Source organism: Oenanthe melanoleuca, chromosome 13 (genome assembly GCF_029582105.1).
Source record: "Oenanthe melanoleuca isolate GR-GAL-2019-014 chromosome 13, OMel1.0, whole genome shotgun sequence".
NCBI classification, from domain to species: domain Eukaryota; kingdom Metazoa; phylum Chordata; class Aves; order Passeriformes; family Muscicapidae; genus Oenanthe; species Oenanthe melanoleuca.
Genome location: NC_079347.1, coordinates 9557327 through 9581605, shown reverse-complemented (window position 1 = coordinate 9581605; position 24279 = coordinate 9557327). Strand labels below are relative to the sequence as shown.

Genomic DNA, 24279 nt, shown 5'->3' with positions numbered 1-24279 from the left:
AATGCAACATGAAAAAGCTGCATTAGATGAGGATGGGTGCAGAAAGTAGGAAGCACAAGCGAAATGCAGGAGGAATTTAAACTTCCTGATTATCAAAGAGGGGGTTTCATGCACTGAGTATAATCTAAAAATAATAATAATAAAGCAAAAGGAAGAGTGATAGGGGCATAGAGAGAGCTGCTGCCTGGGGAGCACGAGCCCTGCTCGCTGCGCAGCCTCTCCGTGCACACCTGCACGTGCACACACGAGCATCAGCACGACCCTGGGTGGGGTGGGCACGAGGGGAGCCAGGGAGATCACAGGCACACACTCTTCAAAGCAGAATTAGTCATCAGAGGTAGCAGCAGAGGAAGGAAGGCTCAGGTACGAGGTCAGACACAAGCAGGGCTGACGGAGGAGTTCTGAGCGCTCGCTGCAGATCTGAGAGCCCTGAGCGCGAGCAGGACGGGAGGTGGGATCCCTGGGGAAAATGCACCTACAGCACATAGGAGATAAGAAATTCCAGCCCTCCACTGCACAGCTCAGCTTGGCTTTCTGCCATTCCTGAAAGCAGCCAGAGCTGCCCAAACCCTGATGTGGTTAATGAAATCTTACTCAGTTCTCTGCAGAATCCCCAGAAGGGATGGGCTCTAAAGAGCACAGCAAAGCTCTCCCCCCTTGCTGGGCTTTAGCTCAGCCCTGGGTCACTGATCCCACCTGTTCTTTGCTGGGCAAAGAGATTTGAAGATGCAGAAACTGAGGGCAGTGGAAGGAAGTCTGTCCCTGTGGGGCTGTCCAGGGCATTGATGGCAAGTTACAGATGCACACGCTCTCAGTTTCTCTTGGCACAGAGCTGTGACCACAAGGCAGGACCCGCTGCAGCAGGAGATGATAATCATCATCTCTGAGAGCCAAAGTGTACTGGGGCATTCGCGTCACTTGAGATTAGTTGGCTGTTTAACATCTGCACAGATTTCTCTCTTCATCTCCACATAACACCCCTTGTGCAGCTATGAAACTAATTTAATTCCCTTCCAAGAAAGGCTGAGTTGGAAATGTCACACTTTGTATATCACAGCACAATTCCCACAATGAAACGCCCAGCCTAAATGGCAGTGTATGACTCTGGCTCTATTTGAAGGCCAACAAGCTAAACCTCCTTCTGCTTTTCAAAAATAGCTTACAGCAGGGTGACCAGGTTCCATAAACACGGTTACTCTGTGTTGGTGTGCAGTTGTGACTGTTGTTTTCCTGCTCCAAGGTGCTTCCCTTCCACGCAGCGCAGTGGGAAGAGCACGCAAGCGGACGCGATGGGAAGGAAGCGTTTACACATGCTAATGACTTCCAGCCAAGGAGCACAAGTACCAACAGGGAAATGCTGCTGGAGGAGCAACATGCCACTTCCCCAGCTCTCCCTGCTTGGCACCATCAGGTACTCCATGCTCAGAGCCATGGGGCAAGGCTGGTGATGGCCCCTCCAGCCCCTGGGAACTCAAGGTGTGGCTGAAGGAAGGACACATTGGCTTGGTCCACACACACAGGGGAATATGGGTGTAGGGGTGTTTGGGCACCATACTGGACCAAAAGGGCCAGGATAGACACTGGCCTTTCCCCACTCCCAGAAATGAGAGTCCTTCCAAGTGCCACTCAGGTTCATTTCATCATACACATCTCTCTTTATGCCAGAACAGGTTTCCTAAGTTCATGTGGGGTCCTGTTTATTTTTCTTTTCTTTTTTTTTTTTTTTTTTTTTTTTTTTTTTTTTAAATCACTATTGTTTTAAGAAGTGTTTTTCTTTTGGCAAAGGTTACCATGGGGGCAACACGGAGTCTCCTGCCTTCTATCACCACTAAAACCTCTGAGCCAGAGCTCAGCCCAGCCACAGCGCTTATCTTCAATGAAGGCAGGCTTGGATTTCCCCCTCCATATAAAAACTAGATCCCAGCACTCCCCCTCTCCCCCAGTGCATTCTTTCAAATGCCACCCACTCCTTGTTATTGCTGGGAGGCTGGAGAGCCAGGGATTAACTGCCTCAGGCTGCATCAAGCTTTATTTGTCTAAGCAGCTAAGGGTGAGGTACAGCCATAAATACTGTGAAATGCTGAATGCTGTGGAGGGGCAACATTGGGCAAGCAGGCATCTTGGCAGCAGGGATTGCATCTCGGGCTGGACACAATCCTGGTGTGACCAACATCACTGGAAAGGTTCCTGCTTCCCTACAGTACAGGGGCTTTGAGGAACATCAAACTCCATCCTTGTGTTTAAACTGTGGGCACCACTCTACACCCAGTGCAGCACTAACAGTGGTGACTCTGTCAGCCCTTGTAGCACAGGAGTAAGCAAACATGGTGAGGAAAATCCCACTGCAACAGTCACCCAAGCCCCATCCTGGGACTGCTCCTGCCTGCCCAGAACAGGCACTACGGGGTATGGTGCAATTGCCTTGCCTTGCACACTGAAATGTCACGGCACAGAGAGGAGATGAAAGACCAGGATATGCCCTGATCCCATCCCAGCATCAGCAGTGCTGCCAGAGCCAGCACTTACAGCCCAGGACCTGCCAAGTCTGACAGTTTGGCACCAGCCAACAAACCCTGTGAGGAGGCACCAGGCCCAGATGCACACTCTGTTACCTAAATTGCTTTACAAGGCATTACCAGGTAAGTCCTTTCAGAGGAAAGGCAGTTTCTTCCCCTGTGCTTCATGCCAGCACAAGGACCATGCACTGCTTGCTTGGTGAGTGATCTCCTTGGTGTGGATGTGTGCATCTCCCATGGTGTGGGACATGCTGTTAAACCTCTGCCCTTTGCTCCCCAAGGCCAGGGGCTGCAGTGTGGGGAAGGATTGATGGCCACTCAGATCCAGTTATGCCCCTCTGGGGACTCTGCTGGGGCTGGGACGAGGCAGGGTGTGAGTGATGGATTTCTGTGGGCGCTGGATGCCATCACCTCTGCTGGCTGTGATTTCACTCACTGCCATCGCCCTGAGCTGGCAGCTCCCAAATCTGAGTATAAACCACCATTGGTGCCCAACTTTCTTGCCTCAGTAAATGTCAAGATTTACTGTCATTCATGGAAATTACTGGCTCGACCCACACTTATGTCAGTATTTATTTTTTAGGTCACTACATCTAACATCCATCTCAGTGGACATCAGTACTTCAGAAATGGGGAAAACAAGTTACAGATGGAAAGCTAAGCCTGGAACTGAACCTCACTGTCAGCACACAAATGTCTATCCAAACATACAGGGTGCCCTCAATCAATTTGGGAAGTTAGTGGGGGAATTTCCAGGCTCTGCTACACAGCCCTGTGCTTTTTTGTGGAGTAAATAAAAACCAGTAAACCTTTCACAGATTTCCCTGCTTCATGGAGAGCTCAATGCCTCAGTAACTCAGAATGATGATGGAGGACCCCAAAACCCTCCACGGGTCTCATGAGTCTGGTGAAGGTACAGACAGACCTTCATACACCTGCAGAGCCACTGCCCAGCTCAGAGCACCTCGCTGTGCCCTGCAGGGTCTGCCAAGCCCCAGCTTGTCCTGCCAGCAGCTGGAATGGAGAACCTGCTGCAGGATGGGGAAGGAGCAGAGAGGAAGGGGACAGTGACCCAGGGGGGCTGCCAGGGGTGCTGCTCGCTGGCTACCACCAGCTGCTCAGAAAAGCCACCGTGAGCTTGCAAATTCTTTATAAACTTCCCAAGTGACACAATTACTCAGGGGCCAGATTCTGAAGCTCTTCCTTCTCTCTTTACTCAGACCAAGCTCCACTGAAGTCACTGAGACATTGGCCTAAATACAAGTGAAGGAGTTCAGGATTTGGCCCAGTAATAAAAACTTCCTTCCTTTGTCTACTGCTCACTCCACATGATCCCACTGCCTCCCAGCCTCCTCCTGGCCTTGTCTCCTGAGGCTGGGGCCGTCACTTGTTTTGATGTTGCTCTCTTTGATTTTACCCTCAGCCAGACCATGCCAATCCCCTCAAGCAGCTGCAAACTGCTGAGGTAGAGGGAGCTGGGGTGGCCAGTGAGGAAGAGGGGGAGATTGTGGGGTTAAATACAACCTGGCTGAGGCACAGAGCCTTGGGATCATAGATGGATGCAGACACCACGCAGGCTGGGAGCTGGCTCAGCCATCACCTCCCCAGTTCCTTCAATGCCCCCGTGAGGACAGGTTGGAGCATCTCCAAAAAAGCCTTTCTCCCCCCTGCTGAGTGCAGAGCAAATGCCTTGGGCTCTACACCAAACTTTTATGTGAGGGAATGGGTGAGATGACTCCTGCCCAGGAAAGTACAGCAGGAAGTTAACTCATCACTGCAATGACACATGCTAGAAAGTGATACCATAAGAAACACATATAACTTTAAACAAATAACTTGCAAAATGAATTTTGCTGCCTTTTCTGCCTCAAAATAGCCAGGAAGATGCAAATCCCTGTCATTCCCCAAGGGTACCTCATCCTCAGCATGACCATCTGAAACGTGCACTGGAGCAGGAGCTCCTGCTTCCTTCCCACATCCACCAGCCTTGCACACACCTGTGACACAGAGAGCAGTACAGGGACACACATGGGCAGATACAGCAATCCCCTCTGCACCAGTCTCCCTGCCTGTGCTGTTCGGTGACAGAAAGCAAACACAAAAGGGATTTGGACTCAGCTGAAGTGAGAGTCATTTGGTCCTGAGATACCACCATGGTTTGATGACCTAAACCTCAGTCTTGCAATTCATGGATGCTGATGTGGGTGACCTGGTCAGACAGTGGATGGCTCAGAGAGAACTGGCACAACCCCTGTGAGCTCCTGCTGAGGTTTTGCACCTTGCAGTGAGATTTTTAACATTCCTCAGCTAAGAGTGAAACAGAGGCGCACCTTGGAGTGTGCAGCTCTCACCACCTTAGAGAGCACAGAACTCTGAGCAGCAGAGGAGTGGTGGTCTCAAGGTGCAAGGCTGTGGCACAGCCTTTGCACAGGTCTGTGGGAGCCCTGTGCCACCCAGCCTGGCTGAACCAGCTCACCACATCCTGCATCCCAATGCAAAACACAGCAACGCCAACCTGGGCATTCCACAGACTGAGAGAACAATGCCCTGGCCAGTGGTAAGGGCTGCTCTGCTTGGGGCTTGCTCTTGAGTAAATACAGTCTTGCTGTACATTCTGCCCTTTTAAAGTACATTAATTTCCATGGAAACAATGCTGTTACTGGTATGGCAGCAGCCTGGTGGCCTCCACAGATGCAAGGCAAAAATCAATGGATACATTGACATCCAAGCTGTGTTTCAGGACTTTTTGTGGTTTTGAGGCTGGTCACAATGGGCACATATGAGAGAATGACTCAGACACTAGGAAGATGCCATCTTCCATGGGGACAAAACATGGAGGAACATCTCCTTTGCTCTGTTCTTCTGCTTATACAGCACACTCTTGTATGGGATCTGCTCCCAGCACTGATGTGTGTGCTCAACTTGTGGCACTGGTCAGCACTCCCAGCTCCTGCTGGAGCACCCCAGCCCTGGCTGCACTTCACATCCTCATTGCCAGTGAGAACAAAGCCTCACCTGGTCTCAGACATTGGCAGGCTTTACTCTATGCCTCCCCTCTGCCCATCCATGGCCCTTTCCACCAGCTCAGATGCCTCACCAAAAAGAAGGAAAAAAGCCTATATTACAGAGGTATGGACACACACCATCACTTCTCAGTCTTGTGAGTCTTTTCAGTAGTACTGAGGGGGGTTTTTACACAGAGCAGCATGAAGGGAAAAGCTGTGAGTGCCCTGCCTGGCTGTCCCCAAGAACCCGGAGCAAAGGGCAGCCCTGGAGTCCCCTCCCAGCCAGGGCAGCGCTGCCCTGCTCCCTGCCGTGCCGCCCATCATAAAGGGGTCCCTGAACTGTTATCAGCCAGTGACAGTTTCCGCCATCAGATTCCTCCTGTCCGTCAGGAAAGCTAAAAAAGGAACATCGTTCAGGCGGCTGCAGGAAGAGGGGAAATGCAGGGACATCCGGCCCAGCTGCCAATTTTTCCTTTCCCATGAACCACCACTGACCTCCACCAAGGGAGAACCTGGACACCCAGCCTGGCATTGGCACTGCTCCTCTTTGCTTAACCCTTCTCTGGGGGATCCCCTGGCCCCTGGAGCCTCCCAAGCAGGTGGTCTCACCAGGCAGGGCAGTGTGGCTGTGGTGGGATGGAGTCTGGGCGCTGTGTCTGTTTCTGGCACCACAGACCAAGGCAGGCAGACTCGGTGCACTGCCTGGCACTTGCCCAGCCAGCTGGAGTCACTGCCAGGAGAAGGCTTAACCCCTCCACACCTGCACATGGGTGGGCAGCTACACCTCACACAGAGACAATGGGTCCCAAAACATCAGTGACCTGCTCCATCGCTTCTCTCTTTGCATGCACCTACACCAGGAGCAGAGTCAATCTTATCTTTTCACCAGTTCCTCTGAAACAGAACTGGGGTTTTCCAGGCTCTGCCAGGAGTTGTAACCAGCCCTGGGCTGGCTGCTGCAGACAGGTAAGATTTCATCTCCTTTTTCTCTCTGCTCACTCCAGGGCTCTTCCCAGTAGTAACAGGGACCAGGACAGTCTGCAATGCACTTGCCCCTTTCTCATGGTCCTTGTGAGCAGTTCTGGGGTCCTTGCTGCCTTTCACTGCATAGAACCCGAGCATGGGAGCAGCAGCTGCTGGGTTATTATGTGCTCAGATACAGGAGACCACAGCACTTAAATCTGCCTTTCCCCATCACCCTGTCCTCCCTCTTTGCCCAGTGAGAGTCTTTTCCTGACCCCCTAAACCAATCCTCCCTCATTAGCACATGACGTCCGTCCCACGGCACCTCCAGGTTTGGCCGCAAAGGCTGCACGAGGAATCCTTGCCCTGGAAGGAGGGGGCAGAAACACAGCAAGAAAAACAATTCACCCGTGGGAGAAGTTGTAAGGTGAAATGCAAGTCACTGGCTGAAACCTGTTTCTGCTACCTCAGCAGAGAAAGGACTCCAGGAGAGACTCCAAGACTCCCCACTTAATATCCTCAGCTTATAAAACTTAGTGGGAGTTTCAGCACCGGCTGCTGCAGAGCCAGGTTTTCCACCCTCCTTCTGCTGAACTTGCACCTAGAGATGGAGTGATTTGCTGGACAAAAGGAGTGGCCACGCTGGGCTCGGGGCTTGTGCCTCCTCGCCGACTTGAGCACAGGCCACCTCCGCTTCCACCATTCTGCCTTAACAATGAGGCACCGCAGATGGGCAATAATGCTGCGCCGAAAACATCAGAACTACTCTGACCAAAGAGAAAAAGCCCCCCTGGGACCTGGCTAACCCCCTCTTTTAACAACGTGAAATGAGAAACAAAGGTCTGGGATAGCTAGAGGCAATAAAACCCCTGGAATTCATTTAACCAGTCACTAGATGCCAGTGCAGCTGCAGCAGTATTTCTTTTCCTAATGAAGGACAAAAGCTCTGGCCCAGGGCAAGGCTCAGCTCTGGTCTCCCCAGAAAACCGTGGCATGCACCAGGAGGTCATGATCCCCCCACAGCACACAGCAGGAGTGGGATGTGTACCTGGCTGCTGCCCCTCGCCCAGCTGGAGATTTGCAGGAGCTGCAGGGAAAGCTGGGGCAGGTCAATGCAAAACACAGCACTGGGCACCTCTGGCTCACAGTCCAAGGTGGGAAAAGGAGGCTTGCAGCTTGAACTAACCACCCATGGATTTTCTCCTTGCAAACCCGTGTATTTTTCCATGCACAGCTGCCCATGGACCCAGGCAAACATCTCAAACCCACAAGGCCCTGTGAAGGTGAGCTCCACTGCTGCTGAGCCACCAGACTCCCACCATGGGACTCCCAATAAGGGATTCCACCAGGAACTGCCTTCTCCAGGCGAGCCGTGATTTTGCAGCCCTCAGTCACAATGCCCCAGCCTGCCTTTCCTAGAGGAAGAGCCCTGTGGCTTTAGTCATTCCTCACATGGAAACCACCAGCCCTGCTGGCTCCCCACCTTCCATGGGCAGTGGAGCCTGCAGGGTCTGGCCATCCCAGGGCTTTTTGCTTCTCCCTGAACCTGCAGGACCTCCCCATCACCCCCAGCTTATTGCAGCTTCCCTCCCTGGGTAAAATGCACAGCTCCCCCAAACTGGGAGTGAGGAGTCTCCAGCCTTGAGTCCATTGTTTTGGGGCTGTTTCAGTCCAGCGGGCTGAATGCAGTCACCTCTGCTGTGCCAGCCGGAGTGGCTGAGAAAGTGGGTGAGATAGGTGCTAACTCCAGGGCTCAGCTTGCTCCCCAAAGCTGCTGAGAGCTGGACAGACCTGGGGACCCACCGAGAGCCCCCTCCTGCTCTGCAAGGCAACCTTCTGAGCTTGGTGGGAGTCCTCTGTGGCTTTAGAGAAGCTGCTCCCTAGCCACGGTCCCCTCCCTCCTGCTGCCGTTCCCGTGGGATCCCGCTCTCCCCTTCTTTCTCCAGGAACTGCCTCGGGATGCCGGGAACAGCCTGTTCCCTCCTGGCTGGCTGGGAGCACCTGCCCTTCCCACGCCTGCCCCGGAAAACACCGCAACAGCGCGGGGCCAAGAGAAACCCCGGGGACAGCGATCCTGCCCGGAGCGAGCCCACGGGACACAGGCGGCGGAGGGGAGCGGGATAACTGGAGGAAGCCCCGTCCAGCCTGTTCGCACTGGCTGGGGACATTGTGCTGCTGGGGGAGTGTCCCTCTGGCCAGACGTCAGCCTGAGCTCAGTGACGCCCGGGTGGGTGTTTGTGCAGGCAGCGAGCCGCGGGCTCGCGTGCCCAAACCAAACCCCAGGGCGGGAGCTGCAGCTCACTCGTCTGAAATCATCCTTAAGCGGACAGCAGGGCGCAGCAGCCGCGGCTGTCCCTGCCCTGTCCCCTCCCGGGCAGCATCCCTGCACACCCACCATCCCTGCACGGCCGCTCCCCTCGGAGGCCCTGGCTCATCGCTGCGGGCTGAGCCTGGTGGGGTTCCTGCGCGGTCAGGGCTGTTGAATGAAAGGGTGTTGCTGAAAAGGCCCGTGTTTATTACTTGCAATAAAGCAACTGCTTCAAATCCCAGCTGCACAGGCAACTGTTGCTGCTGGCACGGACAGCGCGGGGCTGTCCGAGCACCGGCCGGGAATTCGGTGTGATCCGAGAAGGGATCGGGCAGCGGCAGCCAAAGCCATCGGCTCAGGTCCTGCACAAGCCTTCCCTTCCCTCCCACAATGGGCACACGCCCGTGGAAGCGGCAAGCCAGTGTCCCCAGCGGGACTGTTTGGCCGTGGGGGGCTCGGCACTGCTCTGTGTCCAGAGGATGGTGGCTCAGGGAGCACATGGTCTCATCACCGTTCACAAACGGTTACCCTGAGAGGCAGAGATGATCTAGAATGCTGGGGCTGAATCTCTTCCTGTTCCCCCATCTCACTGCCTGCTCAGGGCAGCTCCCCAGCTCCACTCCATCCCGGGTGCACCATGGAGCTGGAATGTGTGAGAGTTTTGTGCTCTTACACAAAGCATCCTCTAACGCTGGCCCATTTAAACAGGCACCATGGTGCCAGAACAGACCTTTCATGAAAATCATGAGATGATTATTTCATCCTTCACAGGTGGAACAGTCTCACACACACATCCCTGCATCCAAAGGGAGCAAATATTTGCACTCCATTGGGATTATAGTTAATGAGAAATTTGTGGGTGCTTTAGGCACTGACAAATTGTCCTCATTGGCAGAATGGAAGGAGGGGAAGCAAATCCCCATGGTACCATCCCCCAGTTGAGCTCCACATCACCGTTCATCGCTGCACTAATCAGGCAGCACCGAGAGCTTCAAAGCTCTGCTCAGCCCTGTGCGACGAGGCCACACAGCTGCACCGGCCAGAGCCTGCCAGGCACTGCTCCTGCACCTCCAGCAGATGAAAGAACCCGGGAGCAGCTACACCGTGCTTTACAAATTGCTAACAACAAGAGAGCTTTGAACTGTTGCTCCCACTGCAATGCCAGCAGCAGCAGGTTCCTTTCTGCCCAGCCTCCTTGAGCAACCCTTGAGCTCCGCCGCCCATTGTGTCCTTTGGCCCCATGACACCAGAGCCATCAGCAGCTTTTTGGGCAGAGCAGGTTGACGATGACACTGTTGGTGATGCTGTTCATGCCACACCTGCAGCTCTCCTGTGAGCTCATTTCAACGATAGCAGCAAATGCCAGTGATGATAGCAAGTCACTGAGCTGATGCTACAGAAAATTCTATTGATGTTCCCAAAATCAATCTCCCCACATTGCGAGCTTTCTCCATTACTAACTTTTTTTTTCAGTATTGCTCTGATCTGGGCTGTAAATGCTTTACTCGTGCAAGAAAGAGCTCCTCTGGGGGAGTGGTGGGGTGTCCTGCAGCCCCATCTCTGCCGTGGTTCTGCACTCTCTGCCCAACAGCCTTTTGCCCCAGAAGTGCTATGGGAAGGGAAAGCATTTCACTGGGATCCGCCTCGGGTGACTTCCGAGGCGGACCAGAGCTGGGACAGGCAGGCTGGACAGCCGCGCACGGACCCCCGCCTCCTCGCGCCTTCCTCCCCGGCACACACAAATTAATGACTCTGTGCGTGAAAAAATAAATACACAGAGCAGGGACTGGCCTCCAGCCTGCCCTCCAGCCGGGCGCGTCCCCGCGCAGCGACATCCCTCCCGCGAGGGTCCCGTGGGGCTTCTCCCCGCTCGCAGCGACACATCCGCGGCTGGAGTTCGGCGTGCGGGTCCCCCCAGGGTCCCGTCCTGTCGCTGCGAGCACTCCGGCAAAGCCGTCGGGGACACCCGGGCGGGCACCGCGGCGCGTCCTGGTTGGGGACGGCTCGGGCAGCGCCGCTCGGGGATGGGGCACTCCAGGGCGGACTGCGCCAGTTCCCGTCGGGGACTGGGGTCGCCGGGACCGGGAGCGCCGGTCCCCGCCGGGATGGGGGAGCCCGGACGGGCAGCGCCAGGGCACGGCACACCCCGTCCTCGGTGCGGGCAGTACGGGTCCCTGCGGGGTCTGGGGAACACGCGAGCGGAGGCGCCGAGTCCCGTCCCGTCCCGTCCCGCCGGAGCAATCCCGTCCCCAGCGCGCCCGCAGGTGCGGAGCGGGCATCAGAGCGGGCAGGGCACCCTGAGCCCCGCAGCTCACCTGACTCCGAGACAATGCCGAGCCAGAGCCAGAGGGGCAGCGTGCAAACTCTCCTCATCTCCGGGGCTGCCAGCAGGTCCGTGCGATGCGGAGCGGTGCGAGCGCCCCGCGCCCGAGCTTTGCTCCCGCCGCGCCCCAGCTGCGGCGACGCGCGGCAGCGGCGGGCGGGGAGCACCGGGGCCGCTTCCTTTTCCTCCGCCCGCCCGGGCCGCCCGCCGCCCTCCGCCGAGCCTCGGGGCGCCGGGCGGGCGGGGCGGGACGGGGAGGGGCGGCGGGAGGCAGAGCGGGTGGGGGGAGCGCACCTGCGGCTCCGGGCACTGGCGGGGAATCCGCGCTCCCCGCACCAGCGGGGGTGCGCGCATCACTTCACACCTGGGTGTCTCCACCCGTGTGTGTGGGTCTGCATCTCCTGCATCTCGGGGGGGCAAGCGTGTTCCCCGCCCGTGTGGGTGGGTCTGCATCATCTCTGACCCGTGGGCACATGAGCACCCCCACACCTGCGTGTACCCCGTGTGTCTCCCCGCACTTGTGTGAGAATGCCCGCACATCGCCTGTTTCTCGTCCGTGCCTGGGTGCACAACTCGGCCTCTCGGAGCAGAGGGAATGCTCACAAACACGCTCCCAACACACACGATGGAACACATCTCACACCTGCCTGCACACACCCCTTCATACCTGTGCACCCCCTCAGTTCCACACCTCGCACCTGTACGCACACAGCCCTGCGCACACCCCTGGAACCTCCCGCACACAGACACACGCACTCAGGTGCGCTCACACTCGCACCTTTATTCATCGGGGGTGCAGCAGGGCCCCGCACTCACGCCGTCCATGCGTGCACAGTGCCAGCAGCACGGAACAGCCGCGCTGTCCCCCAGCCCCGCTCAGCGTGACCCGCACGGTTCTCTGGCAGGCACGCACCAAACCCGCACCCGCACGGTTCTCTGGCGGGCACGCACGAAACTCGCACACGCCCGTGGCGTTGGCAGACAAGCGGTGCGGCCCCGCCGGTGCCAGCGGCGCTGCCCCCACAGCGCTGGCACTGCCAGCGACAGTGGCTCTGGCTCGGAGCGAGCTGGCGGCGAGTGTGCCACAGACGGAGGCGACGGCAGAGCTTTGGGAGCGCGGTGGCACAGCCGGCACAGCCCGGGCCAGCTGCCTGCGCACCCAACGGGCGCTGAACGGATCAATTAACACAGCCCCGTGCTGAACCACAGAGGATTATTAATTACTCTCACTTGTAGGCAGTGAAGAAAGAGCCTGAATGAAAGCCATGCGCTCATGGGTCCAAAAAGGCAGGAAAACTTCTGCTCACGTTGTGAGACCCGCAGAAGAAATCACCCCGTCCCTCTCCTGGAACCCTTAGAGGGACTCTAAATCACAGAGTTTATTTTACCCGACTCCCCCCATCCTGATTAGTGAGTTTTAAACTCAGAGAGTCCCAACTCCATCACTCTTCAGCACACACAGCTTGGATCCCTCCCGGATCTCAGCAGAGCAGAAAGCAGCCATGCCTCTTCATCCCAGGTGGGTGTCCAAGTCCCTCAAGTTTGAGGAGAGACTTCTGAAACTTGCCATGATAAGAGAGAGCTGGAATGTCACAGAGGGGTGGCACTGCCCAGCACTGAGTGAAGAGCTGAGGTTGCAGGATCAGAGCCCTCCCCAGTGACAGGGGCTGTGATGAGAGAAGGGGCAGCCACACAGTGCGCCCACGCTGGGGACAGCATGGGGTCAGCACCCTCGGGACGTGAGGGGTGGACAGTGACAGGGAATGAATCACATGGCACCACGGAGCTGCTGGCCGAAGTCAGAGGGAGCCTGGAGAAGCTGAGTGTGTGAGGAGCAGAGGGTCTGAGCAGGGGTTGAGGGGAGGCATTTCCTGGCACCCCAAAAGTGAAGGGATTTTGGCATCCTCCACCCGCTGCAGTCCGAACGTGGCACGGTGCAGGAGCAGCCCGTCCATGCTGCCATCTAATGGCAGCAGTGACAGGACACCGGGAGGGCTCGCCCCGCCACGGCGGGGAATTTTCCATCACAAACGCAGGGCGACTGTGGGACCGATGGGACCTTTCTATTGTTGTGGCCCTGGGAAACAAAAGGATCTTATTTTAAAATCTTGTCCCCATTCCAGAACGTGGGGGGACCCGAGGAAGCAAAGGCTTCCCCAAAGCACTGGGTAAAGACACACACAGATCACAGAAGGCTGCCAAGGCAGGAGCTGCTGGACACAGCTCAGCCCTAGTATAACTTTGGGAAAGGGATACTGGAGTGGCTCTGGGAACACCCAGGGACAAAGCAATGAGGTAACCCACAGGAAAAGTACAGCCTGGCCCTGGGAGAAGATGGAAAGAGCCAGCCCTGGCAGGTGCAGAGTCTGGATGCTGGCGTGAGGGGTACTTTAACCCCATGGTGCCCACTCTCCCATCCCTATCCCCTCCTGCCCCTGAACCCGGGCCAAGCTCAGGTAGTCTCTGCATTCACACCTATGACTCCTACTCCATGGTGCTCTGGTTTGTCACAGAAATGTGTTTTTCAGGCAGCATTTAGCGGCAGACTGCATTTCCTCACTGGGCTAACGCTGCACGCACAGCAGCCCAGAGCAGCATTTTCCCTGGATGAAGGAGCTGCTCTGCCTCCCCAGCCCTGCCCTGCCAGCAGGGCCAGGCAAGGACATTATACCCCAAAATGTGACTCTGCCTGGGAGCAGCGTGCCACGGCCACCACGCACAGCCTGGCAGGAGAAGGAAGGATGTGCTTCCTCGGGAGCATTTGGGACAAGGCTGCTCCCCAGCTCTGCCTCAGGCACGGGGAGGGGTGGGAGGTGGCAGCAGTGGCAGTGGCACACGCTGGCAGCCTGTGCCACCATGCTGGCCCATGTGGCACACGGCAGCACTGGGCAGCGGGAGCTGGCACACAGCAAAGCCTGGCTGTGCTCACTCTGCTTCCCCTCACACCTCAGGGACTGCTTGCCCAGCTGTACCTGGCTGCACTTTGGGGCAGGCTGGGGAGCTGATGGGTCTGAGCTTTCCCTGCTGTGATCAAACCAGCCTCACCTTTCCAGAGGCTCCCAGCCCTAGCAGGGGTAACAGCCCTGCTCGCAGCACCAAACCAACAGCTCTTTCTTCTCCACTCTTATTTCAGCTGAGGCTGTGGGGCAGTGAGGGGAAGAGATGAGAGCTGGGAGAGGAGGCTGAATCCAGCTCATGGGCCCAGCACTCACTGGCTAAAGGCTACCAGGGGCCAGGAGGGAGCACAAACCCCCAGAATCCCCTCCACACTGGACCCCCGAGCAAGGCTGCACAGAGCAGAGGCTTCCCCGTCACTGGGAGCAGCCCTGGGCTGTGCTCAGTGCTCCTGCACAGGACATACCTGCCTGAACCCTGCATGGGACATCCTGCCTCTGGCTTCTCCTGTCCTGCACAGGCATCAGGCACCCCCAGCCCAGGCACACTGCAGCACTGGTGTGCAGAGAGGAAATGTCCCCCGTGGCACCAGGGGGAACAGGGCTCCTGGGCAGGAAGATGGCCAGTAAAGGCCCTGCTTTGGCAAGTGTCCCTGTGCCCAGCTGTGGGAGCTGGAAAGCCTCACACCTGGCCCTTCCCACACCACAGAAAGCTGAGCCTCTGCCAGAGGTGTCTGGCTCCAGCCAGCACTGGGGACTACAGAGTATTGGGGAGCTTTGGCCTCTGCTTTGAGCCTGGAATGGATTTAGGTGGGAAAAACATGACATTTCCACCCACCCAGGCACTGCCATCCTCCCTCCCACCCACCACTTCCACCAGCCAGGCCTGGACCCATCCCAGCACCTCTGCTGACTCATGAGGCAGAGGCACTGCCAGCACCTCCTGGGCACAAACCACAGCAGCCAAACTTCCTTAACTTGCCCTCCCCAGGGATCCCTGCCTGCTCTCCTGCAGTTGCAGAGCTGCCAGCAGGGCTACAGGGGGCTGACAGGGAAAGAGCCACATTCTTGCTAAACTTGGAAACTGGGATTTGGCATTTTTCACATGTACAAATCCTTAAGACCCAGCCAGGCCAGAGATGGCCACATCTTTAAAAACTGTAGCCCACGCTCAGGACTAGGCTCAGAGGACTTCTCTCCCTTGTTCTCAAACAGCAAATGGTGAAAAGCTGCTGGAAAATGTGCAGGGAGTGCTCTGAGGAACCATGTGGGAGCAGCAGCTCTTTGAGCCTCTCGTGCTGCAGGCACAGAAGAGCCAGGGCTGGAGCAGGGCTCCGGGGACTGCTCGGTGCCCCCTGGCTGTTCCACACCCCAGAGCAGCAGATCCCCCAGCACACAAGCCCCAGCAGGCAGCACTGGCTTTCCAAGGAGCTTTAATAGTGAGGGAGGGGAGGGAGCAGCGCCGCAGCCCCTGGGCTCCCTCTGCTGCCGGCCCGCAGCCCTGCCAGCAGAGAGCCCACGGAAGGAATGGGGAGCTGAGAGCCACCAAAGGGTGCCCCAGGACCCCTGCCCTCCTCCATGGGACTAATGGGTGGGAGCACAGAGAGACAGGAGTGCCAGCAACCCACAGCCAGCTCCCCTACAGCCCTGTGGCTGCTGCTACTGAACTGTGCTCAGGAATGGGAGGCTGCTCTTCTAGGGGCGTCAGGAACCCTGTGAATGCCTTGTGCCATAGCCATGGCACAGGGCAGGGAGGGCAGACAGGACCTGGGAAGAGACTCATCTTCTCCTTCCTCCCAAAGCTGAAACAAAACAGCTCCTCCAACACCCATCAGGCTGTGTGTGCAGAACTGGTGTCCAGTGCAGCCTGGGGCAGGAGCCAGGCTGGTGTCCCTCACAGGGCCAGGTGACAGAGGCGCATGGGCTCCACGTTGTCCCTCCCATCACTGAAGCAGGTGCTGAAGAAGGGGCAGTATCTCTTGGCAGAGACCTGGTGGAAGGTGTAGAGGTGGGACATGTCCCCAGCATCAAAGAAGGCGACAGTGCCCTCCTGGCAGTCCAGGAAGACGCCCACTTTCCGTGGGGGCTGGCGGGGAGCCAGGCGCACCCAGGGCGTGGCAGTGGCCCAGTACTCTGTCCTGTTCCTCAGGCGAAGCGTCCAGTAGCCATTCTCTGGGCACAGCTTGACCTTGGCTGCCCGGTCCACAGTGTCAGCAGCCACCCCCAGGTCCCACTTGGTTTTGCTGCCCACCCAGACCTCCCAGTAGTGGCGGCCGCAGTCGAAGGCCTGCGAGCCCAGCACGTTGACACACTGCCGGAAGCGCCGGGGGCTGATGGGGACAGGCTGGGCTCGACTCCTCTCTGTCACTGCTGTCAGGTCCCTGGAGAACACCAGGTTGGGGTGGGCTGACTCAGGGTCAAAGGTGAGCGGAGCAGGAGCTGCAGAGACATCAAGCATTACATTTTACCACCTGCAGACTCCTCTAAGCATGCCTGGCCCACCACACCCATCTCTCACAGCAATGTGCTCACCAGGGCAGATGGAGCGCAGCATCTGCCTCCAGAAGATGTACTGCAAGGGACCACTGTGGCTGTCCCTGTAGTGCTGCAGGTCCAGGGCAGGCTGGCTCTCAACACGCACCAAGGGCCTGGGGCAGAGAGAGGCAGGGAGGGTCAATCCCTGAGCCACTGCCAAGGCACGCAGGAACAGCACAGGCAGGGTTGCAGGACAGTGCTGCATGGACAGATTTGGTAAAGAAAGGACACAAATGCTTGCTCTTCCCCCAGAGCAGTGAGTGGCTCAGGGCAGAGGTGTCCAAGACAATTAGCAGCACTGCTCGTGGAGCAGTGACTCCTGTCAAACCCACACCCAGCACACCCAACAGGATTCCTGCACGGCTGAAAAGGCTGGGCCTATGGAGTCAGGCTGCATCCCAGGGAGGGAGGAGATAGGAACACACTCCCCTGTGGCAGCTCTGGCCCTCAGCTACTCCCAGCCCCAGATAAACCTGCACCTCAGGGTCACTTTTGCAGCCTCATGAGTACCACAAAGCTGAGGAAGAGCAGGGAGAGAATGAAGCACCCGAAGTCTGTTCCTTCTTGCAGCACACATGGCTCTTGCACCCATTTCAAACCACTGTCTCCTCCACCCACTCTTCCAGCCACGCCAACATGTAGGATGCTCCCTGGGAAGAGCAGTGCATGCTAGGGACCAGCCTCCAACTTGCACAGCACCAGCGACTTCCTGAGCAATTTGTGATGCTTTTAAAACTTGAGATAAAGTGCCTCTCCCATGTGGTCCCAGCCAGGGACTAAGATAAGCTCCTGAAAAAGGAGTCAGCTTCTTTCATGCCAGACACGTACCTGATATCCAGGCTCTCCACCTGCAGTGAGAAGCAGAGAGAATTAGCAGTCACTAATTCATGCAGCTGCACAGATAAATTCCTTGTCCCACCTCCTCCTGCCACACAAGCTACCAGGACCTGCATCCTGGGGAAAACTGACTGGGCACTTGGGTGGAGAATGAGGAAGGCTCCCAAGACCTACCACATCTGATGCCACTGTATCCCTTCTGGCTAAATTCTCCAAAATCCAAGGGACTGGGCAGATAATCCAGAGGGATGGCAGTGAGAATAGCATTGAGGTACAGCCTAGTGCTATAATTTAAGACTCTCCCATCCCAATTTGAGATCCTGAAACATCCCTCAGCCTCCTGCCAGAGTCAGCAAAGCATCTCACCTCCAGCAGTGACACATCTTCCATCTTGCTCAGGGTCTGTTTGATGTGCTCGATGTCCCTCTGCAGCACTGCCACCCCCTCCTCCAGCTGGCCAACGTGCCTGTGCAGCTGGGCCAGTGACTGCTCCTCCTTCTCACCCAGCTCTGCCAGCACAGCTCTCTCCTCTTCCTCCAGGATCTGATGAAGGTGAGCAAACTCAGCCCGAATCTTGAAGTTCAGCTCCCCAGACATTTTCTGAGCAGAGGGAAAAGGCAGAAGGTGAGTGCCACAGCAAAAACACACAAGTAGGTGCACATGATGGCTGTGCCTGTTACTCTGCTTACAGAGCCCTAGAAGTTTGAGGTTTAGACATAGCAATGACTTTTTGGATGGAGAACAGGACACAAGGACAACCTTCAAGGCTGCAGAGCCAAAGGAAAAAAAACAACAAACCCAAAAAAACAGCCTCCACCAAAGGCCTGGTCACTGTAACTAGAAATCCCCATATGTAGCCACAGCCCTCTCCCACACCACCAGGAATTTGCCTGTGGGCAAGACTGGAGCTGTTTAAATTTTGTGGAGCTGCAGACTCAGCTGTTCAGGTTAGTTTACATTTATTTTACATCATTCCAGACCCTGAGCAGAGCTGTCTGACAGGCAAGCTGCACAAACTAATCTCTGTCATTAAGGCTGATAAAATCCCATTCAGCTCTATTCAGAGGTCACTTTTTTCCAGTTGTTTACCTTGTTGTGCTCTCAGTGCCTTCCTGCCTGTTTACAAGAGACAGCCAATGACTTTATTTTCCTTAAATCTTTAAGCTTTTAACCTCCAAGTGCAACCTTAGCCCTCATTACTTTCTTGAGGAGTGCTTCCTGAAGTGCACATCCCTTTTTCCCCACAGGAAACCCATCTTCCTCGGAGATCTGAAGCTTCACCAGCCTCTTCTTGCTCTAGCAGGTGTTTGTGCTGACACACCAGAACCACAGAGGAGGTGCAGGGCCTCCCTGTTCAGATCAGCCATTTGCTTCTTTACTCTTGAGACACCTCTTGGCTCTTGCACAGCAACAGGAAAACACGTGCTTATTTGCTAATACTTCTTCATTAATCTCAAAGGTCTATTCCACATCTGGCAAGAGGACAGAGGTTTGAAATGGTGCAGGCTGGAGGATCAGAGTCTCCAGTCAGAAGACAGGGGTTTTTTCCCCTCTAAGTTTTTATCTCCTCTCTCAAATACTTACATTTTCCTTTAACTCCCCTTCCTTAGTCTTAATGCTTTTATGCCATCCAAGAAAGCAGCACAGTCAGCCTGTGGCTGTTCTCTCTTCACAGATTTGTACCAACAGGGACCCTGGTTCCTCTCAAGCCTATGGAGAGCACTCAGGCTTGTCATTCACCTCAGAGCTTTGCAGTGAATCCCAACACTGCCTTTGTGGTAAGGCCACCACTCTTGCAGTGCCAACCCTGCAACCCAGTTCCTTCAGCTTTGCTGCCATCCCTTCTGACATGAGAGGATTTTAGAGCTGCCAAGAGTTAATGCTCTTCCAAAGAGGCAGGGCCAGAGCAGGCTGCCCACAGCTCTCACCACTCACCACATCAGCTCTGCTACACCAAGGCATTTATTAATGAGTGCTAATGCTCCTCCCAAAACCTCAGCTGAATATCCAGCAGTGATAAGCTTGGGCATACATGCAAGGGAGCTGGTGTAGATCCCCACTCATCTAGGTTTTTACAGGAAGCTAAGCTAAACCTCAGCAGAAGTGATACACACATGCTCTGTGAACACTGCCCCAGCAGCTGCCTGATGAGCAGCTCCCACAGGGTGTTACCGTCAGGCTGCAGATGTCCTCCTGCACCACACGCTTCCTCTGCAGCAAGTTCTCCATCTCCTTCTGACGAGCTTGCAAAGCATCTTCCAGGTGATTCTGCAGGAGCAAGGAAAAGAAGGTAAGGAGGCCTCTTCACCACTCTACTGTGATTCAGGAACAGTCCCAATTCTTATGGTCAGCATCAGAAGGAGACTGCAACAGGATCTCATATAAAGGCTGTAAGGAGAAGCAAGCACCTGATGCACAGCCTTGAGAATTAAGTATTTGTGCAAGTAATGAATCCAATTTATTTTTAACACTGGGAGCTCCAGCCTGGGATATCTGTTTGCACAAGCTTTAAATGCTGCATGTTGTGAAGGGACTGTCTCCTCAAGCAGAGCACCTGGCACAAGCAGCCAGGGACCACATCCTTAAATGAGAAACAACAAAGCTGTGGTAGGAAACAGACACATCAGAGAGGGAAACAAATGCAAAAGAAAAGCTGGAAGGAAAGAGGGTGAGGGACTAATCAGGAAGAGACACAAATGTCACTGCACTTGGGGCAGATAAGGCTCCCCAGTGGGAGAACTGCCTGAGGGAGGTGAGGCGGTGCCTGTACAGGGCTCATGTGACACCTGTCCCCTTCTCCCCAGCCTGGCCGAAGCCACTCACCTGCATCTTCTGCCGGTGCTGCTCGGAGCCGCAGCGCCGCAGCTTCTCCACCAGCCCCGCCAGCAGGTAGTGCGTGCGGAAGGCGCGGCCGGGGAAGCGGCGGCGGCACTGCGGGCACGAGGGGCCGTGGGCGCAGCTGTCCCAGTACTGCTGGATGCAGCCCCTGCAGAAGTGGTGCATGCAGTCCAGCATGACGGGCTCGCTGAACAGCTCGCAGCAGATGGCACAGGTCAGCTCCTCCCGCAGGCTGCGCTCCTGGCTCCGGCCGGCCATCCCTGCGGACACACAGGAGACACCCTGAGCTTCCCGAGCAGCACACACACAGCCCCGGCCCTGGCCCCGGGCCGGACTCGGGCCGCTCCTGCGGTCTGGCTCTGGCAGGGGCTGGTTACCAGACCAGCTGCTACAGGGGGTGTGTGCAGCGCTGGAAAGCCCCAATTACAGAGCAGGCCTGGCCGAGGGTCGCTCCTTCTGCACGGGAACAACTTTTAATTTCCCGTCGCTTCAGCAAAACTGCTCAGCGCGTCTGACAGGGCCCGGCCTTGCGTCCCCACTGGGCCCCAGCGCAGGGGACACCGGCCTGAGGGCTGTCAGCAACCACCCACACCCCGAGGAGCCCCCGGGCCGATGCGGCACCTCCGCCGCCGTGCGCGGGACCCCTTCGGCTCGATCCCGTGGTGCGCGCCGCCCGCTCCCCTGGGCGCAGCCCCGGCCCCCCGCCATCCCAGGGACCCCACCGCGCTGAAACCGCTTTGTTTAAGTCCGGTCTAACCCACTGCGGTCCAGTCCAGCACCGTCCCGTCGCACCGCTCTCCCACCTCCGACCTTCCAAACTCGGGGCCACCGCCACGCCCCGCCCCGCCCCTCCCGCAGACTGACGCCCGCCCTGACCAATCACGGCGCGGATACCCCGAGCGCCCGTCAGCTCATTGGGTGGGATCCCGCGGAGGGAGAGGGGCGCGGGCCCGGCACGTGACGCGGTCACGTACGAGAGCGCTGGGCCAGCGGTGGGGGCTTCACGCGCTGCCCGCGGGAAGGCGCGTGAGGGGCCGGGGGCACTGGAGTGCACTGGAGTGGAGTGGACTGGACTGGACTGGACTGGACTAAAGTGCACTGGACTGGACTGGAGTGCACTGGACTGGAATGCACTGGACTGGAGTGCACTGGACTGGACTGTCCTTGCTCTGTCCCTTTGCTGACCGTGTACTGCCCCTTTACTGCCCCTGCACTGTCCTGCACTGTCCTTACTCTGTCCTGCACCGCCCTGCGCTGCACAGCTCCCGCCCCACTGCTGCATTCAGTAAAGAGCACAGAAATGAGCTCCAGGCCAAAGCCTCCCTCTCTCTCCCCTGCTCGCATTTCCTTCAGAACACAGCTCTGGTCAATGCTTTGGGGTCACAGCTTTGGGTTACCTCAGAAATCACGAGGGCTGCAGGCTTGTTAGTGTAAGAAAAAAATAAGGAAGGGTTGTCATCCTTTTGTGGTCACCTGATAATGGGCCCTGCAATGATGTGAGAAGTGGCAGACACTGGTGGACATGTGAGAAAAATCACGAGAACTTTCAATACTGGAAGTAAAAACAAATAAACCTGAAAGGAGAGGGGACACAGGGACTCACAATAGCTATACAGACCACCTGCCTCTTTCCTAACCACCATTAGAACTGAAGCATGCCCCAAAAGGACAACATGCCAGCATTGTCCAGCTACTGCCCTCCTCCTCCTGGTGCTCTGTTTTCTCATTACAGCCATGCAATTAGTGCAGAAAGTATTTCTGCCCATCTTCATTTGCTCATCTGAGGGATTTTCCCAGGCTTTCTCTCACACTGTGCGTGCTTTGTCCCTGGCATGTGGCCACAGCAGCCCTGCCTGCAGGCGTTGACCTTGTCCCCAGCCACCCCCCAGGCTCACACACTCAGCCACAGTCCTGTGCTGATGCTTGGACTTGGAATATCACTGTGTGCATGAGGAGCAATCAGTCCTGGGGGATAGTCCATAGGCAAGCAAGGTACACCCCTTGGCCTCTGGTTGGCCAAGCAAGTGACATCCATGGGCACCAACAAGGTCATGGCCAAATGGGCTGGAAGCTCCCACACAATTATTGTAGGGGCTCAGGACTGCTCCAGCTCTCTGAGCAAGGTGGGTGTTGGCTGCACCCTCTTGCTCCAGTACCCATGGTGGCTCTGGGACAGGGATGCTCAGTGCCCACTGCTCACTGGGAGCTGGGGGACAAGAACTTACTGGGCATGGATTGTTTCCAGCAGGCTGAACTTGCTCCCATTGCTGCCCTTTCATCCTTTCTACTGCACAACATGGAAGAGTGCCCCTGGGAATATTGCTAGGATGATGACACGGGACCTAGGGACAGCACAAGGATCCAGGGATGCCTGAACAATCTCCTCTCAGCTGTGACTTCATGCAGCGAAACAATCCCCACATTTAGATCTTTGTGCTTCCACCAGGCTGGCTCTGGCCCTGTGAACATGCCAGGGCTGAATGGGAGCAGTGCCAGCGCCAGCAGTCCTGAGAAACAGCTGGCTTTGAACGCGTGGATTTTGGATGGGAGCTGAATCATCTGCTTAGATGCATCCTTTTGAGAGGGAAATGGCTTTGTCATCTGTGTCCAGCCTTCTGGCTTTGCCACTGTTCCTCTAGGAGACATTATAAACTATGCACAGAGACAAGACTCCAGCACAGCACACAGCCTAGGGTGAACCAGGCTCACCTGTTGCAGCACTGTGATCCTTTACTTGTGAGGCACTGCAGAGAGGTAAAAGCATAAATAATTACTTTTTATCAGAGATCTGGAATGTGCTGTGAAATGTTATGTTCCCCCAGCAGCCCAAACCAACAGTGCTGGCAGGTGTCCTGTGAATCAGGATCTGTGCTGTGATCAGAGCTCATCTCTCCCTATCATGGAGCAGAGGAGGTGACAGCCTGCCTGGGGCACCTGTGGGCCCATTGTTTGGAGAGGCTGTATCTGGGTAACTGGAGCTTCACCCTGAAACAGCAGAATTTGGGACAGCTCAGCTGATGTTGAACTTCCCCATCAGCTCCTCTTTTAGCCCCACTGGAGCACAGTCCTGGTCCCTCTGTGCAGAGTGAACAGCAGGAGCATCCCCTAGGCTGGACAGTGCCAGCACATAACCAGGACTGGCATGGGATGCTGCTCTCACGGAAGAGGTGCTCTGCACCAGGGTGTGGACCTGCCAGCTTGGGTTCAGGTGCTGCAGGACATCCTTCAGCACCCAAAGGAGTTCTGGACCCACTGGTGTATAGGTTTTCCCAAATAACTCCCCTTGCTGCCAACAGAACCTGCTGCTCATGTAAAATTGCTTCTTTCTATCTTTGCAGGTTTGAGCTGCAAATGCAGATTTTGGAGCCAAAGGAGGAGTGGCACCATTTTACCATGCACTGCACTAATCCATCAATCCAAGAAGAAAGTTCTAACACAGATGGGGATGTCCTTGTCATGGCCATTTCACTTTCTGGGACATCAGCTACAAAGTCTAAAACTAGCAGTGAGTGGCAGTCATTTCCCAATGAGCACATCTCCCTTCTGGGATTGAAAACACACACCCGAGCGTCCCCCGGTCTCAGATTCCTGTTTAAGGGCTCCTGGCATCTCCTTCTTTTCAGCACTCACTTCAGTTGGCAATGTAATGTTTTTCTTTCTTTTTTTAGCATATTCCTCTTGGGAGGCTCCAAGCTCTGGGCTGGGACCTGAGAATGCTGTGTTTGGATAGTTTGATTATGCACTGGGGAGGTGAAGGATAACATGGATTGAGAAGGGTTTGGCTCAAAGCACATGGATTGGGTCCAAAACTCTTCACTCTTCTCTGTTCCATGCAATAAATATGTATTCTTGGAGATGGGTGTCAGAGGAACTGTTTGGCCTTGCAGGAGGAGGAGGATGAAGTGGGAAGTGCAGTGGGTCCAGCTGCTGGGGAACTTCCCTGGGGCGTCAGTGAAACACGAGGGGAAGGGGAAGCAACTGCTGATCCCAGTGTCAGTCCCTTGTGTCGGCTCTCCAGATGCAGGCAGGGAAATTCCATAGGGGACAAGAAGATTTGCAT

At 56.1% G+C, this 24279-nt stretch overlaps 2 protein-coding genes and 1 long non-coding RNA gene across 5 annotated transcripts in view; 1 reads left to right on the top strand and 2 right to left on the bottom strand.

Annotated features, from left to right (window-relative positions):
• FLT4 (fms related receptor tyrosine kinase 4) overlaps nucleotides 1-11261 on the bottom strand; it is a 57133-nt gene extending 45872 nt beyond the window's left edge. For both annotated transcript variants that reach the window (XM_056502506.1, XM_056502507.1), the window contains exon 1: nucleotides 11108-11261. In XM_056502506.1, the coding sequence (XP_056358481.1) occupies nucleotides 11108-11165 (58 nt within the window). In that variant the 5' untranslated portion in view covers nucleotides 11166-11261. The remainder of the gene's footprint in view (nucleotides 1-11107) is intronic.
• A 4164-nt stretch (nucleotides 11262-15425) lies between these two features.
• LOC130258821 (nuclear factor 7, brain-like) lies at nucleotides 15426-21067 on the bottom strand. 2 transcript variants are annotated; one of them, XM_056502530.1, is made up of 7 exons: nucleotides 20977-21067; nucleotides 20205-20479; nucleotides 19554-19649; nucleotides 17748-17981; nucleotides 17373-17392; nucleotides 16542-16657; nucleotides 15426-16448 (listed from the first exon to the last, which is right to left on the bottom strand). In XM_056502530.1, exons 2-7 carry the CDS (start codon nucleotides 20475-20477, stop codon nucleotides 15904-15906), a joined length of 1284 nt encoding a protein of 427 aa, XP_056358505.1. In that variant the 5' UTR covers nucleotides 20478-20479; nucleotides 20977-21067; the 3' UTR covers nucleotides 15426-15903. The 2 variants fall into 2 exon arrangements, with proteins under 2 accessions (XP_056358505.1, XP_056358504.1); XM_056502529.1 differs by having other exon boundaries at nucleotides 20981-21067.
• LOC130258822 (uncharacterized) lies at nucleotides 19586-24073 on the top strand. Its single transcript, XR_008841542.1, has 3 exons — nucleotides 19586-19671; nucleotides 23558-23724; nucleotides 23888-24073. It is a non-coding gene; the product is annotated as an uncharacterized LOC130258822 (long non-coding RNA).
• The last annotated feature ends 206 nt before the right edge of the window (nucleotides 24074-24279 follow it).